Below are 17,445 nucleotides of genomic sequence, written 5' to 3' on the forward strand. Positions count from 1 at the left end.
TGAACGTTTTGGAAGTCAAACGGACTCCGTTCTACTTCTAAGGTACAACTGTAGTTAGGTTGTGCTTTTCATCTGTAACTTCACATGCATGAGGTACCACCAGGGCTGTGCACCAGAACTGAATCAGGCCAGCTTGTGTGGACCCAGGCTTGGGCTCAGAGAGCTCTGGATTGCCCTGGGTCAGGTTGCCCCACCTGGAGCCAGCCAGGATTTGTCAAAAGGCAGCCTAGCTGCATGGTGCAGGTAGGTAGGTAGGAAGGAGAGGCAGGTAGGATCTGCTTCACTAGCACATTCCCTACAGGAAAGCAGCTTCCAGCCTGCAAGTGGAAGTTTCAGTCCTTCTCTCTGCAGTGTGCTCTGGAGCAGCGGGGAAGGAGATCCCGTGTCTCCTTGCTCCATCGCACCTTCTGCCCAAATGTTTAATTAGGGATGGATCCTAATTAGGATGGATCCAGCTTGGGCGCATAGCCTCAGTATGCAGTATAATACTTTAGCCAGTCACTTTATTTGTGCATCTGTATACTGTATTCTAGGGACGCGGGTGGCACTGTGGGTTAAACCACAGAGCCTAGGACTTGCTGATCAGAAGGTCGGCGGTTCGAATCCCCACGACGGGGTGAGCTCCCGTTGCTTGGTCCCTGCTCCTGCCAACCTAGCAGTTCAAAAGCACGTCAAAGTGCAAGTAGATAAATAGGTACCGCTCCAGTGGGAAGGTAAATGGCGTTTCCGTGTGCTGCTCTGGTTTGCCAGAAGTGGCTTAGTCATGCTGGCCACATGACCCGGAAGCTGTACGCCGGATCCCTCGGCCAATAAAGCGAGATGAGTACCGCTACCCCAGAGTCGGTCACGACTGGACCTAATGATCAGGGGTCCCCTTTACCCTTTATACTGTATTCTAAACACTACTATAAAGTGATGTTCACAACAAGCAAACCCACACCACCTTAATCATCAGTACGTTATTACCGTGCAACCAAAGGCAATTCAAAACAATTCCAAAATCCCAAATAAGCTAGTGTTGTACCCAAACACACCATTCACAATTTATTACTAATGCAAATAGGAAAGGTGCCCCCTGAACTTGGGGTGGTGGTGGTAATGGAATGAGCCCCTTTTAAAGGGCTGCGACATTTGGCACGCCACCCACACTTTGTCATTGCAAGTGGGTAGGAGGGCTGAGACCAAGAAAGGTCTCCCTGAGGCCACATGGTTCCTAGAAGAAGGAGAGGCTTCCTGATTCACATCAGTTTTCTTTGTTCTACTATTTCCATGGAAAGGAGCTAGGATCTGCAAGGAACTGAAACCTCATCCTTTGAAGAGCGGACAATCTTACTCAACTCTGCTTGGGCTTGTGAGATGCTGAGATGCACCTGTTTGCAGCCACAAGGATAAGGAATTAATTAATTAACTATTGACATTATTTAAAAAGCTGATTCTAACAATGCTGAATTGGATGTTATCCCTCTTTTCCTCCCAAAGAAGCCTAGGGTGCCAAACATCAATGGTAAAAACAATATTCAGCAATCAAATGCCTGAAACTCAATAATGAGGGTGATCAATGCACTTCACCAGGATGGGCATTGCACAAACTTGGAGCCAGCACTGAGAAGGCCCTGTCATGGGTCAATGCCAACCAGCAGCCCTTAGTGGCAGCACCACCAATAAGACCTCACTTGCCAATTGTAGAGTCTGAAATGGTTGGTACACGTTTCAGCCACCTTTTTGTTGACATGGTCAAGATGGTTACGATTTGCTACTGCCCAAAGTTATTACAAGGTAGATTTGTAATTCTTGCAATCAATCAACAGAGCGAATGTTAGGTATGACAAGTTAAATAGTCCAGGGCAAAAGGGATAAATTAATGGAGGACAGCAGGACTGGAAGGAATACATATTGCCATAAAAAAATGGGGAGACCCTCTAAGAGTCTCACATCACCCAACTGCCCCACTGGGATGGGTGGGTGGAAGGAATTATTCCCTTTCAGATAATTAGCTACTCATTCAAAATTGCATATACACAATTATGCTTTCAAGACTATTTGCACCTGCCAGTGTTTTGCAGTAGAGATACTGCTTCATTTGCGAATTGGTGCATGCTACATAGCTTCCTGCTGAAAGCCTGTAACTTTACATACGATAAATATCCCAGGTCTACTACTTTTTTGTCCCACTTTCAATGCGCTACTGTGCAAGACTTCTGCAGCTAGCAAAATGGGGGTAGCATTTGGGAGCTATCACAGAATAACTAATAAAGCAGAACGATGTCAGCCCAGCCCAGTATAAATTCAGTATTACTGCATCAATGAGATGTTGCAGACTAAATCCTCAAAACCCCCACAATATTTTGGAGATGGCCTAAGGCAGTACTCCTGGCTCAATTAGCCCTGTGAGTTAAACCACAGTGCCCAGGACTTGCTGATCAGAAGGTCAGTGGTTCGAATCCCCGCGACGGTGTGAGCTCCCGTTGCTCGGTCCCAGCTCCTGCCAACCTAGCAGTTCAAAAGCACATCAAAGTGCAAGTAGATAAATAGGTACCGCTCCGGCGGGAAGGTAAACGGCGTTTCCGTGCGCTGCTCTGGTTCGCCAGAAGCGGCTTAGTCATGCTGGCCACATGACCCGGAAGCTGTACGCCAGCTCCCTCGGCCATTAAAGCGAGATGGGTGCCGCAACTCCAGAGTCATCTGCAACTGTACCTAATGGTCAGGGGTCCCTTTACCCTTTACCTTTTATCAAAACTTCTAATAAAACTTTATTATTTAGTGATTTATTTATTTTACTATCGTATGTATAATAATATTTTGACTGTAAAAGTTTTGAAGGGTGAGATAGAAAGCCTTGGAGACGAAACTGACTGACGGTGCATCAAATAATATACTTTGCATCCAACTCTATGTTTCAAGCCATCATACCACTCAAACCTATAGAACAGTTACATCTAAATTCTACACACACACACATCTATAAAATTGTGAGGCAATGATGGACAATCTAGGTTCCTTAAAATCTCTGTGGAAATCAGATTTGAAGTATAATACAGAGCCAACTGAGTGGCATAAACTTTGGGGGAAACAGTCATCTAAGTCCATATTTGTAAGGTTGAAAGAAAACCGCATAAAGATACTATCTTGGTGGTGTGGCACACCTCTCATATGCAATAAAAGAAACCCACAATCAAACCCACTGTATTGGAGAGGTTGCCCAGCACTTGGGATCTTACAACCACATGTGGTGGAACTGCATGGTGTTTCAAGGTTTTTGGAGTTTAATAATGGATGAAGTCTTACTACAAGTCAAGTGGTTCTCTGTGATCCCAGACTAGCATGGTTAAACTGAAGTTTTAAAGGGCTAATTGTTTAAAGAATTATTAATCCTTGTTTTGGTGACCATCAGACAAATTTTGGCTCAAATTTGGAATACAGCTGCCAATGTACTTGTAGAAAAACTAAGCAACTTACAGACAACACACTAAGGACAATCCTGAGGAAACATAGTGCATTTTTATTCAACACATCAGAAACCATGACATGACAAAGACACATCCATTGACTCATGGTAATCACTGGAGTAAATCCACTGAGACAATGAGCATCATATTACCTATTGCATTCAATATTTACACATGATTTGTTAAACACCTGTATGTGAATATCTTATGTACATGGGCAAGCAGAGTGCAGGCAATAGGGAGTTATTTTGAGTTAGACCATTTGTCTGTGTTTACTACTGAAAATGCATAGACTATAAAAATAAGAGTGAAAACTGAAAGAGTGGCAGAGCAACACAGGAACAGTGGAAGCTGCCTCATATGGAGTCAGGCCATTGGGCCATCTAGCTCTGTATTGTCCACACTGACTGGCAGCAGCTGCCTGGGATTTTCAGACTGAACCTGGGGCCTTCTGCATGCAAGTCACGTGCCGCTACTACCGAGCTACAAACCTTCCCAATAAACAATGATCCATCCATTGCTGACAGCTGTAAGAAAGAAAGGAACTACCTTGGGCGTAAGAAGCAATGGGTAGGATTGGGGGGGGGGGCCTTTCTCAGCAGCTGCAGCCCAATTATGGACCACTCTGACCTGTGAACAGCAGTTGACCCTCTCCCTCATTGTGTTTAGCTGGTCATTGAAGTCCTTTAATTACAGCAGGCTTTTATCATATAATGCAGGTAATATGTTCATTACTTTTACGGTAATTAACACAGGACTAGGGAGGAGGTTTGCTGATCTGTACCTGTTCATCATTCAAACTTTATCTGAAATGGTTCTTGTTTAATTAAATTTGAATGATCTTGGCCTGGTGTGGTGATTTGCAAAAATAATGTCACTGTTTTTGATTTTCCTGACAGTGGCAGTGATTGCGTCTTACATATTGGATATGGTTATTTCCCCACTTCATTCTTACTTCCTTTTTTGCTATTTACAGTGCTGCTATTGTTCTTGATTAAGGTAAAGGTAAAGGGACCCCTGACCGTTCAGTCCAGTCGCGGATGACTCTGGGGTTGCGGCGCTCGTCTTGCTTTATTGGCCAAGGGAGCTGGCGTACAGCTTCTGGGTCATGTGGCCAGCATGACTAAGCCACTTCTGGTGAACCAGAGCAGTGCACAGAAACGCCGTTTACCTTCCTGCTGGAGCGGTACCTATTTATCTACTTGCACTTTCATGTGTTTTCAACAATGAGCAGGGACCGAGCAACGGGAGCTCACCCCGTCGCAGGGATTCGAACTGTCGACCTTCCGATCAGCAAGTCCTAGGCTCTGTGGTTTAACTCACAGCGCCACCCGCGTCCTTTGTTCTTGATTGCCCACCATCAAATAGCCATTGCTCCCAGGCACTTCTGCTTTATAAATTTTATTTACTTGGGGTGGGAAACAGAACCATTTAAAATCATTGTCTTTGCATGTGAATGACACAGATCATCAGGAATACACATCCCCCATGGGAAAAACCAGGCATCCAATCATCACCCTCACTCTCCCTTTCCCTTTTTGCAGATGTGGATGACCACATACAGGTGAAAAGTTGGCAAGGGAAGTATTTGCGAGTGGGGATTTCAACCTGGATCTACCCAGCCCTAGTCCATCACTCTGTTTGCTTTTGCAAAAGGAGCTCTGTTTGTCACTGACTGCTGGGATTAAAAGGGGCAGGTATAAAGCTTCCTTTTTACTTTGAATCAGGTGACTTGTTGTAACGTTTAGTATCCACAGCATACTGGCTCCCAACCAGCATTCCACTCGCAGATCATGTGCACATAAACAAAAGGACTGTCCTTACGTACTCTCTTCCTGCTCCTCCCCCTGTTCAAAAAGAATTTGCTCGCTAATCCTTCACTTAAGTAATTGGTGTGCAATGAGAGAACTCAGTCTTAAGGTGTGGTAACTTCAGGAATTCATCCTTCCACATTTGTCCAATTCATATGATTCAAATGCATGGCCGCGAGACAGATGGAAGGAGAGCAGAGCCCGCCAGCCAGGAACCATGGCCGTTGCATTGTGGGCTGCATTTTTGCTCTTTATCGGTCACTCCTTCCAACTTGGTAAGTCTTTGATTCCTTAAGTTGGTGAAGAAAAGTTGACTAGCTGTTCATGGCTCCTAGTGCCTGCACCAGGGATGGGGAACTTGGGGACTCCTCTGGAAGTTGTGGGACTCCACCAGCCTCCCAGTTAGGATGAAGGATGATGGGAGTGGTAGCCCAACAGCATCTGAATGGCCATAGCTGTGCCCACCCCCATTTCTGGCAAAGAAATAATGTGTCCTGAGGACCTTTTATCTATTTGTAGATAAAGGTCCTTCCAGGGTTTTGCGGGGGGCGGGGATATAAGCTGAGAAGGAAATCCTGTTTTCCAATAAATTCATGCATGCAAGCACAGGAATATGTTGCTTTGATAACATCAAGCAAAAACTGGCAAAAGGCAAAAGGTCAGCCTAGATGAAGTGATGCAATTAGGTAATTTTATGTTCTGGATTTAAGATAATTATGAGAGAGTAATGGAATATATGTGCGTCAATTAATTTTAGATGACCATGTCTATTACTTATATCAAAGTGTGATAAGCAAGAACTATTGAGTTCTGGGGTCCTTATTCTGCTGAGAGAACCGTGGGTGTCTGCCCCCAAAGCCCTGACCTGCCCACACACTGGTGAGGTGTTAATGAGGACCTATTGGTTCACATAGATCACAGAAACCTCGTTTGATTTGTGCAGCATTCTAGATCATCGTGATTACCAGGACCCAGAATTACAAGGCATTAGGAAGTTGTGCTATATATGCAGGCATTTCTGAGTATTGCAACACAAATTCTGACCTTGGATAAGTCAAGGAAGTGTCCTGCCCTATCATTGGTTTAAGCTGATGGCTGTCAACTGAAATGATCAGCTGATATTTCCTCAAAGGAGAGGGTAAGGCAGGGGTCAGCAAACTTTTTCAGCAGGGGGGCGGTCCACTGTCCCTCAGACCTTGTGGGGGGCTGGACTATATTTTGAGGGGGGGGGATGAATGAATTCCTATGCCCCACAAATAACCCAGATATGCATTTTAAATAAAAGGGCACATTCTACTCATGTAAAAACACGCCGATTCCCGGACCGTCTGCGGGCTGGATTAAGAAGCCGATTGGGCCGGATCCGGCCCCTGGCCCTTAGTTTGCCTACCCATGGCGTAAGGGAAGGGCTAGGGGGTGTCTTCCTGAAAAGGCAATCTACCTGTAAATTGTGGAGCTAGAGGTGGCCAGGAAGGAGGGCGGCAGAAAAGAAAGCAGTTCTACTTAGTACAGAGGCAGCCACAGTCAGAGGTGAAATGTGTCAGGAAATTAGAGAATCAGGTCAATGCAAAGAAAAGTTGAAAGCATCAGGATACCTTTAGCTAACTGAGGATTCCCTCTGTTCCAATCTCCCAATCTCCCAAAACTGGTTTCCTCAAGCCCCTATACTTTCAGAGCCCATTCCTTCAGGTGAATTCATATGCATTTAGGAAATGTTACCTTCAGGTACACAGAAAAAACTCTGCACTGTTGCTTTAAGAGCCACCTAACCTGTAGAACTGGATTTTTAGAGCTCCACCAGGAAGCTGTGCAGAGCTTTGCTTAATAAAGCTGTTACTTTAACCATCGGCTGTGTAGAGCAACCACCACCACTACCACTACCACTACTACTACTACTATTATTATTATTCATTTGTTCCCCACCAGTCACTCTGGGCGGCTTCCAGCATATGTCAAAACATAGTAAACATTAAACCTTAAAAAAGCTTGCCTATACAGGACTGCATTCAGATGTCTCCTAACAGATATCTGTTCAACAGACAATACACAGCATACATCTGCAGCCTGTATAACGGGTGGGGAATTGGCCCATTTGGGTGGGGCTGCCCACTTGTAACTCATCTGACATCCGGTGATTCAAAGTTCCTCTGCAGTCCTGCTACTTATTTGGTAGATTTTTGAAGAAGATCTTTTGCATTCTGGTATGAGTTCAAGCCAGATCTGCAAACCACAGGGTGGGTGAGATGCTAGATTCAGTTTGCATTTAAAGGTGACCTTACCCAATCTGCTCTTTCTAAAACACAGCCATGATTCAAAATTCACACTTCTGTGAATTTTGCAACACAGTTCTCCGGCCAAGTTATTGGTACAAAAATGTGTATGTTTCGGTAAAATTAGCAAATGCAACTTACAAACATGCATCGTATTAGAGAAAATAGCATTGTAATCACATTATGTTAGGCTACATTGCCTAGAAGAATGCTAATGAATTTTCATGAGGACTTTTTTTTTAAAAGAAGCAAAATGCAAATTGCTATAGAAATGTGGAGAACTTAACTAAATACTGGGGGGGGGGGGGGGAATGAGAAATGTAGAGAAGCCAAAACCCATCCCAACCATCTCATTCTGCATCTGGGCCAGGCTTGAATCCAGCCTTTCCCATCCCCTGAATTCTAATTAAATACAGTATTCATCAGGATCTATCCTTTTCAGGTGAAAGTAGGATATTTGGAGAGCTCTTTCCTTCCAGAGTTCTTGATTTGTTCACTTCCCCCTTCTCATTCATTCTAAGGAATCCTGCTTCCTCCACAAAACGTGAAACTAATTTCGAAGAACTTCTACACTTCCTTGACATGGCACCAGTCTCCAAACTCGACCAACAGCACTCAGTATGAGGTGGAGAAAAGTAATGGGTATGCTGACATTTTCTTTTCCAAGAACTACCTCTTTTGAACTTATACTGAACCAGACAATCAGTCCACCTAGCAAAGCATTGTCAACACTGAGGGTCAAACTTGCCAAGAAGTTAACTGTGTGAGTGTAACTAATGTTCCTGGTTTTTGTTATTTGTGCAGCAGTTGTAGGACTGTGGAATGATGGGGAGGGTAAGTTTCAGTCTATCCACCCACACTCCCAGTGCCACAGTACTGACCAAAATCACCGCTTGAAAATTATTTAGATTTCAAGGAAGGTCTCTATGGGTGTTAAGAGCAGTTTCCCTTGATGTGTTTTCTGGGGGTGGGGGTGGTGCATAGGTGACAAAGGAAAGGGGCTTTTCAGTTGTGGCTCCCCCATCTGTGCCACTCTCTTTTCAGAGGCCTTCAGGTAAAAACATACTTTTCCTTTCAGGCTTTTGATTGGACTACAGTGATGTTGCTTGCTTTTAGCTAGGTTGCCAATGTTTTCTGCTGCTCTTATTTCTTGTTGCTCCTTTTCCATTTTTTTTTTTAATGAATAACATATGTTTTCATGTAAATGTGTTTTTTCTACAATGTGTTTTAGTTGTTTATGCTTATGGTCTTAAATATGTTGCAAGCCTTTTGGATGCCTTTGTGCGTAACAAGAAATGATCATGTTCAATAAATAACAACAACAACAGGGGGTAAATCAGTGCTCCAGGTATGGAGGTACACCATTGGTTCCATCCTGGCCACAGTCTTCCTGAAAGCAGTATCATTTTGATCATGACTGAAATAATGAACGAGAGATTAACTTTCAGGGAAAGCCCTGGCCCAAGCCATGTTGCCGCTAGAGGCAAAACCCCAGATGGCAACCCCTGTGACCTAGCCCTCAGAACCTTCTGGTGGCCAGCACTTGGCCCTGCCGGGTGCTCACTGTTGCTGGGTGCTTGCTCTTTGCTGCTCCTCAACCCCACCACTGGCACACTCATGGATGGTAGCAGCAAACCTATACTTACACCTGGGCTGCCCCAAAGAGGGCAAGCGAGAAGAAGGGGTGAGCAGAGGATCCTGCCACAGCCTCCCATAAGCCTGCCACTGCAGCTGCCAGAGTTGAGGAGCAGGAGGCAGCAAACACCCAGCAGAGGGTAGCACTCTGCAGCAGCTTTGGGGGCAGCAGCTCCACCTGCGAGGCGGAAGGCATGATGGTGTGGGGGTAGGAGGTGCAGCCCCCCGATGAGCCTCTTGCTTGTCTTGCCACTTTGGGCAGTGGTGACTCTTCCTCCTCTCAGGGTGCTGCCCTTCACAGACGGGCTGGTTGTGGGTAGGGTGGAACAAATGCTAAGACAAGAGATATCATGGTACTATTGCATCTTCTGCTTCTAAGTAACAGATCTTATCCTGACTGGATCAAAGAGCCATCCTGCAGAAGAAGGAATCTCAGAGGAAACCAAAGCTGCCAGCTTCATCTGTCAGACGTTTTCAGTTTTTACCAAGCCAGGGTGAGAGCCCAGGATGGAGGCAGGTTGTCAGAATGGACCTATTCAGATTGGCTGCAGCCATACAAAGACAGTAAGGAAACTTTTTCTGTTGAAGACTTGAATTGGGTTAGGTGACCATGCGTGTACTACTTTGCAGAAGAAAGGCAGCTCCTTCTGAAGGGATGTCCTGTCCATCTCTGGTTTAAAACATAATGTAATGTAAACATGGATTTAATGTAGCACGTCATCTAGCCCTGACATTCAGAAGAAAGCGCAGAGATTAAAAGTGCTGACGATGGTGAGATTTGAGTTGCTTGTTCTGCCTGGCGCACTGAAAGATGAAAGGGAACCTGCCAAATGTATCTCCTTCTTTTCCTCTCTCTTCACAGCTGTTGTTGGCCCCCTCATTCTCTCTCTGGCTGCTGCAGATCATAATGTTACGGTATCCGTCTCTATGCCCCAGATCCTACTGGAGGAAAATGACTCACTGGATTTCACATCCCTTCTAAAGATCCTGATCATCCTCAGTAGTGAAGGGGGAGATTTCGAGACTGCAATGTTGTGTGGAGATGAACGGAACAGCTGTTGGGTTTGTTGTTGTTGAACAAGACTCTCCCTTTCCTTGATGCCCATTTCCTTGAACCAGGCAGATTGTATTGAATGGGTTCACACAGGGGTGGAGAACCTCAGGGCCAGAGGCTGAAGGCATCCTTCCTTGGCCCTTGAAACTCTGTCCTGGCCACCCTACTCATTGTCCTTGCTTCGCATGCCAAGTGTTTTTGCCTGGCTGGAATGTTCCCCTTAACATCGATAATATTTCTTGCTTGCCTAGATGGAAGATAGTAGAAACTAGCCTATTGTACAAAAGGGGAAGTTGTGTTTGTTGGTCCACCCACATTTGCCCTGGCCCCACCCAGCACTGGCATATGGCCCAGAAAGTGCTACAATTCTGAATTGTTTAATGGTTAATCCATCTTTGTAGGGGCCTCTGGGAATTGTAGCTGTGAGAGGAATAGGTGGTGTCCTAGCAACTCCCAGCACCCTTAGAAAACTGAAATCCCCAAGATACTTTAGGAGAAGCCATGACTGTTTAAAGTGGCATGAAACTGCTTTAAATATATAGTGCAGATGGATCTTAGTGGAACTTACTTCTGAGAAGAGCTGCATAGGACTACAGTGCAACTGGGTTTTCTTTCTTTCCTTTTTGTAGAGGCTAGATTTGGACCAGGGATTTCCTGATCCACAACTCAGTTTCTTAGCCATTAGGCCACAGCAGAAATATCTAATTGTGGTTTTCACTGACCTTCCTCAACATGAATGACCACCAGATCCAATTGGAGTACTGCTCCTGGCATCCCTGGCAACTGGCAATGTTGGCTGAGGCTGATGGGAGTTGTAGTCCAACATCTGGAGAGTACTAAGTTGGAGAAAACCTGTTTGCCTACAGCCTTATCTAAAGGCTTCCAGTTTAAAAACTGACCTTAAAAGTGACGCTAGCCTTTTGTTGTTTCTAAGAGCATGGAACTGCTTTGACACCCTATGTGTCTTCTTTCCCAAGATGGATAGCAAACAAAGAAGAATAAATGTAACAAAATACACCTTTAACAATGTGAAGCCAAATACCAATTATTGCGTCAAAGCAGAAGTTTCCAACCAGCCAACCAGGCAAGCTGTGCGGTGTATTAAAACGCCAGCTAGCTCAACAGGTAAGAGACAAAGAGGCTTCACCCCCACTCACTTTGGACTGGGGTAATCTACCTAATCTTTGCTGTGTTTGTGTACCACCCCAATATCTCAATGTGCGAGAGACTCCAGGGGTGCCTGTGCTTACCCAGGGTTCAGTTTCCTAGGAATAAAGGACAGCAGAGACTGTGCTGTCTTATAGATGTGGTTTTATGTGGCGGCTAACAGATTGAGGTTGAATCCTGACAAGACAGAAGTACTGTTTTGGGGGAACAGGAGGCGGGCAGGTGTGGAGGATTTCCTGGTCCTGAATGGGGTAACTGTGTCCCTGAAGGACCTGGTGCGCAGCCTGGGAGTCATTTTGGACTCACAGCTGTCCATGGAGGCGCAGGTCAATTCTGTGTCCAGGGCAGCTGTTTACCAGCTCCATCTGGTATGCAGGCTGAGACCCTACCTGCCCACAGAATGTCTCGCCAGAGTGGTGCATGCTCTAGTTATCTCTCACTTGGATTACTGCAATGTGCTCTATGTGGGGCTACCTTTGAAGGTGACCCAGAAACTACAACTAATCCAGAATGCGGCAGCTAGACTGGTGACTGGGAGTGGCCACTGAGACCACATAACACCGGTCTTGAAAGATCTACATTGGCTCGCAGTACATTTCCGAGAACAATTCAAAGTGTTGGTGCTGACCTTTAAAGCCCTAAACGGCCTTGGTCCAGTATACCTGAAGCAGCATCTCCACCCCCATCATTCTGCCTGGACACTGAGGTTCAGTGCCGAGGGCCTTCTGGCAGTTCCCTCGCCTCGAGAAGCCAAGTTACAGGGAACCAGGCAGAGGGCCTTCTTGGTAGTGGCACCCGACCTGTGGAACGCCTTCCCACCTGATGTCAAAGAGAAAAACAACTAGCAGACTTTTAGAAGACATTTGAAGGCAGCCCTCTTCAGGGAAGCTTTTAATATTTAACAGACCATTGTATTTTAATATTTGTTGGAAGCCACCCAAAGTGGCTGGGGAAACCCAGCCAGATGGGTGGGGTATAAATTATAAATAATAATAATAATAATAATAATAGTTTTGGCTTTATGCGCAATCCCTGGAACATAATCCCTGCGTAAATTGAGAGTCACCTGTATACTGAAAATATAAAAGTGGGATGGCTGTCTCCACCACTCCTCTAAATATGGACTAAATTAAGATTTCAGTATCAAGGCCGTCAGGATTAGCTATGCAAAGGTTAAACTGCAATGGACTTACTTATTCCCCGGGAAAAGCCCTTATTCACAATCCTGATACAATGGTACTTCGGTTTACAAACTTAATCCGTTCCGGAACTCCGTTCTTAAACTGAAACTGTTCTTAAACTGAGGTGTGCTTTCCCTAATGAGGCCTCCCACTGCCGGTGCCCTTCCACCATTTGGATTCCATTCTTAGACTGAGGTAAAGTTCGCAAACCGGGACACTACTTTCAGTTTTGCGGAGTTTGTAAACTGAATCGTTCATAAACAGGACTGTTCTTAAACCGAGGTACCACTGTAGAATAGAATGATGTTAATTGAAGAAAGGTTATTTTTTCTCCCAACTTTTCTTACCCCATTTCAGGTGACTACTGGACCCTTTCTGTTATAGTGTTGGCCTCTGTTTTTGGACTCATCCTGTTGAGCGGGGTTGGAAAGACTTTCCTTAAGCAGTACATGCAACTGAGCACCTCAGAAATGGATCTACCCAAATCCCTGGTGAGTAGCAGTTGTTTGCTTCAGCTTGGCACAAATATCAACAGATCTGCATCCTTTTTTGATAGAATGTATGCTTTGAGCCAACTCTCTTGTGGACACATACAGCCGCGGTTGTTGTTGTTGACAGGGATCCAAGGCAGTTTACAGATAAAAATAAGAACAGCTAAAAACATAGAAAAAATAACAATTAAAAACAATTAAACGTGTGTGTGTGTGTGTGTGTGTGTGTGTGTGTGTGTAGAAGTTGTTAGTTCCCCCAAGCCTGTTGGAACAGGCTATTATTCTTACCTGTATCGTCCTTGGACATCAGTGTTTTGTATACCCTACAATTTTAAACCAGTTGCCACCTGTGAAAGTCTCAATCTACATTTGCAGCAAAGTGAGTTGGTAGTGAGGAGAAGAATCCTGAAGTGATAGGATGAACTGTGTCATTTCAGACTGCAGGTGGAAGAAATTGCAGTCTTGAATGCTCCCCTCTGGGTGGGTGGGGGGAATCCCCTTGCAAGAAGACCTCTAGAATAGCAAGAAGCAAGCTGGAATAGAAGCTTTTTCACTGATGCTTTTATTAATAGGCAATGTTTAAAAAATAATGGGGGAACCTTAATATTGTGCAGCAGCAGATTGGAAAAAAACAGAACAAGCAGTGTGCCAGGCATGGGAAGGCTCGGACATATAAGAGAGCCTTCACCTGGCACCTGAGCAACTGGAGAGAGTATTCCACAAATGAGAGAAGCCCCTCTCTATCTAGTCACCACCTGTCTTGCCTTTGAAGAGAAGGACCTCTGATGGACCTCTGATGGACCTATTTCTGCCCATGAAATTTTATGCGGTAGCATACTGCCCTGTTGAATTTCTTCCTGGTTTACATAGGAGCAACAATCTGTTCATTTGTCCACAGGTTTTTTTGAACAGGAATTCATCTGCTCTGATACCTGCACTTCACTTGGAAGCTGATTCCGTAGTTTTCATCTCAACTACTGTGCAGCTGCCCTTGGAAGAAGGTCTGCCAACAGAGCAGGAAAACCCCCAGTTCCAACTGATTCCAGGCAGTTTAGGTGCTCAGGGATCAAGTGACTATTGTCCAAATGGTTTTGATAAGGGCAATGAGGACCCCTCTTGCTTGTCAGTTGCTGTTGTAGACTCCCTCTCATCAGGAGGGCTGGTGAGGGAAGATTATTCAGCTGATGAGGACTACAGAAGTGCTCTGGAGCTCTTGGAATCTTCTGAACACCCATCACCATCACCAGGAGAATTTCATTTTGGTGGCTTGGAGAAAGTCTCTTGGGAATGCAGAACTAGCTATAAAAGTGGCCAAGTGAGATGGCTGCCTTCATCTGGGGCTGATATTCCCCTCAGCTCTTTGAAGTTGCAGGCTCATCTAGACACACAAGGCCTTGTGTACAGTCCAGGACCTTTTGATCTAGTGAAAGGCTGCAATACCTACCCAGAGGCCCCAGCCAAGCAGGTCACTGAGTTACAGGTGTACCGGGATCAGAGCAGTTTCTTAGAAGATGCGGAGCTTCGTAGCAGCTCCAGCCTGGAAGCCAAAGACACAATGGCAATGAGTTTCCCTGGCTATGAACTTCACCCACCCATCCTTTTCTGTGGACCATAGTTTTTTGATGTGTCAAATAAGCAACTGGGAAATGCAGAAACCCCAGCTGCTGTCTCACCTTGCAGGAGAAGGTGGGAGCTGAAGAAGAAAGAGAGAGGTCTGTCCTGACGGGTCTTCAAAAGGGTTACTGGCCTCTCTTTCCCTCCCACTATATCCCACTATATTTTGCTTCCTGACATGCACAGTTCCACCCTCCTCCAGCTCGCCACCTCACCCTGATCCCTGGCAACTGATGCCTGAAATGGCTGTTTCACTCTACCTAATGGTAGGGCAGGCACTGAGGATGGCGAGACAGCAATCTGACTCATGAACCTACCTAATCCAAATGTAGCCATGTAACTGGAGTGCACAAAGGAGAGCCAGAAAATTGTAAGAAGGAGTAATGGTAGAACTCCTCCTTCTCATGTGCCTCATGTGCACTCATCATCTTCCCAGTTCCCATATCAATGTTATAGAAACGGGGGTTCGCTTTTACAGCTGAAGTCCCACTCAAGGGGCTCAGAATTCCCCAAGGTCTGTTCTCAGAAAATTAAAAGGAGACAACAACCAAGTACTGTAAAGGTAAAGCAAGGTTGGCTGCTAAGCCTGATCCTTATTGAATGGTTGGAACAGAGATTCCCCCTCCCCCAACAGGAAGAAGAGCCGCAAACAACGTGAGTAGCAAGTTCTAAAACTTCAGAAAGTGTCCCATCCTCTTTACAGAAAGACCACCCAGAAACGTAATAGTAATGTAATAAAAAGGGGTTGTTCTGTGAAATCGGGAGCATGCATGGATTACATGCTTTCCAACTTGTCTATCATGATATTTTATAAATTGCTTGTCTCACTCTGCCACTCATACTTTGGACACATTAACCATTCCTGTAGATATTGCAACCATCCCTGTCTCCTCTTCTTTCTTAGCCTATTCTTCTTGCACTGACTCAGATCTCTTCCCTTTTATACACAAAAGACCTCCATTTGGCAGGTTTCACCTTCTTCTGGCAAGTATCAAACCTGCCAGTTGCCCATCAGCAGTACATTTAGGAGTTCCTCACTACATAGGTGGCTGCTGGGGTCTGATATGGAACAAACTTGGCTCCTCCATTCCCCTTTTGGCTCACTATAACATTTTGACATGAGTATCATTCATAAAACACATTATTCGTTCGTAAAAACATCTTATTTTCTAAGAGGAAGGTTATAAATTGATTCTTTCTGGGTGGCATGTGCATTCCATTTACAGCAGATACTCTTCCTGGTTGATGCTTGATGGAAGGTGCTGACAGCTCAACAACGGAGTGTTAATTATGTATCTGCACCGTTCTGCAAGGTGCCTGCTGTTGCAAAGAAGAAGCTAGCAAGGAGGGCAAAGGCACAAGTTCCTAAGGAAAAACGTGTTTTTTAAAAAGAGTAGCATCTTGGTGGCCATGCTTGTGAACTCCTGTTACCTTGGAACAGTTCCTGTGACATTAGTACAATAATGCTTCCAACTTTGCTAGAAGGCACCTAGGTATTCCACTTACCTGAAACAGGAAATTTCCACCATGCTTGGACCTTACCAGAGTTCCACTTTTGTGCTGTCCTGGTCTATTCCTTGCAGTTGTACATAGGAGGGTGTCTCCACACTGTGTCTCTTGTGGGAGGGATTCAAATTGTGCAATTAAAGTAGATAAAAGTGCTCTGCCGTCCTTGGCCTGAAGGCATCAATAATGATGCGAGTGGGGGAATTAACTCTCAAGGATGCACAGACATAAAGTGGCTACAATATTTGCCCAATGCATTTTGAACACACTTATTCGGCGGCCCTGCATGTAAGAACAATGAACATACCTTATTGAAACATTTAAACAATATGCAAATATTGTTGAAACTAATATTATTAAAGCAGACCCTTTGTAAATATATGCCGGTTGGCTACATTCTTCCAAATATCAGAGGCACTATGCCGCTCATTGAGGAGAGTGTTGTGTGCTCGGGCCTCGCTTGCACAACGCTCTCCTCAGCGACTGGTGTTCAGTGAAAGAAAACTAAGCCTCCCTTGACTGGGCCAAGGCCCACCTCATCTATCATTCGTTTTCCAGAGTTCAGTCAAATGCCTTTACAAAGGCTTTACTTGGCCAGATAACAACATTACAGTGGTACCTCGGGTTAAGTACTTAATTCATTCCGGAGGTCCGTACTTAAACTGAAACTGTTCTTAACCTGAAGCACCACTTTAGCTAATGGGGCCTCCCGCTGCCACTGCTCCACCGCTGCACAATTTCTGTTCTCATCCTGAAGCAAAGTTCTTAACCCGAGGTAATATTTCTGGGTTGGCAGGGTATGTAACCTGAAGCATATGTAACCTGAAGCGTATGTAACCTGAGGTACCACTGTATAACATTGAGAGTAGTGAGGATTTTGAAGGACGCTTGGTTTTCAGTTCTTATATTGCTTTTTAAAAGTGCAGATTAGGTAAATTTGCCTTTAAATGAGAAACTGGATCAAATTTCTTCCCCATCCCTACTCATCACTGACCCTTTGGGTCTTCTGATTCAACATACAGTGGTACCTCGGGTTACAAACTTAATTCGTTCTGGATGTCCGTTCTTAACCCGAAACCGTTCTTAATCTGAGGCACGCTTTCGCTAATGGGGCCTCCCGCTGGCGCGCAATTTCCATTCTCATCCTGGAGCAAAGTTCGCAACCCGAGGTACTACTTCCGGGTTAGCGGAGTTTGTAACCTGAAGTGTTTGTAACCTGAAGCGTTTGTAACCCGAGGTACCACTGTATAATGATAACAGCAAAGCATCT

The 17,445-nt window shown here is 45.1% G+C and overlaps 1 protein-coding gene across 2 annotated transcripts; it reads left to right on the top strand.

Annotated features, from left to right (window-relative positions):
- The first annotated feature begins 4,810 nt into the window (after nt 1–4,810).
- On the top strand, nt 4,811–17,392 carry LOC308468234 (uncharacterized protein). 2 transcript variants are annotated; one of them, XM_080990260.1, is made up of 7 exons: nt 4,811–5,532; nt 8,049–8,169; nt 9,548–9,726; nt 10,025–10,224; nt 11,194–11,341; nt 12,922–13,055; nt 13,954–17,392. In XM_080990260.1, the coding sequence occupies exons 1-7, from the start codon at nt 5,475–5,477 to the stop codon at nt 14,668–14,670; spliced, it is 1,557 nt and encodes a 518-aa protein (XP_080846386.1). In that variant the 5' UTR covers nt 4,811–5,474; the 3' UTR covers nt 14,671–17,392. The 2 variants fall into 2 exon arrangements, with proteins under 2 accessions (XP_080846386.1, XP_080846385.1); XM_080990259.1 differs by having other exon boundaries at nt 4,814–5,532; nt 9,542–9,726.
- Nucleotides 17,393–17,445: the final 53 nt, after the last annotated feature.

This window comes from Podarcis pityusensis, assembly GCF_964106645.2.
Source record: "Podarcis pityusensis genome assembly, chromosome: Z".
Taxonomy (NCBI): Eukaryota; Metazoa; Chordata; class Lepidosauria; order Squamata; family Lacertidae; genus Podarcis; species Podarcis pityusensis.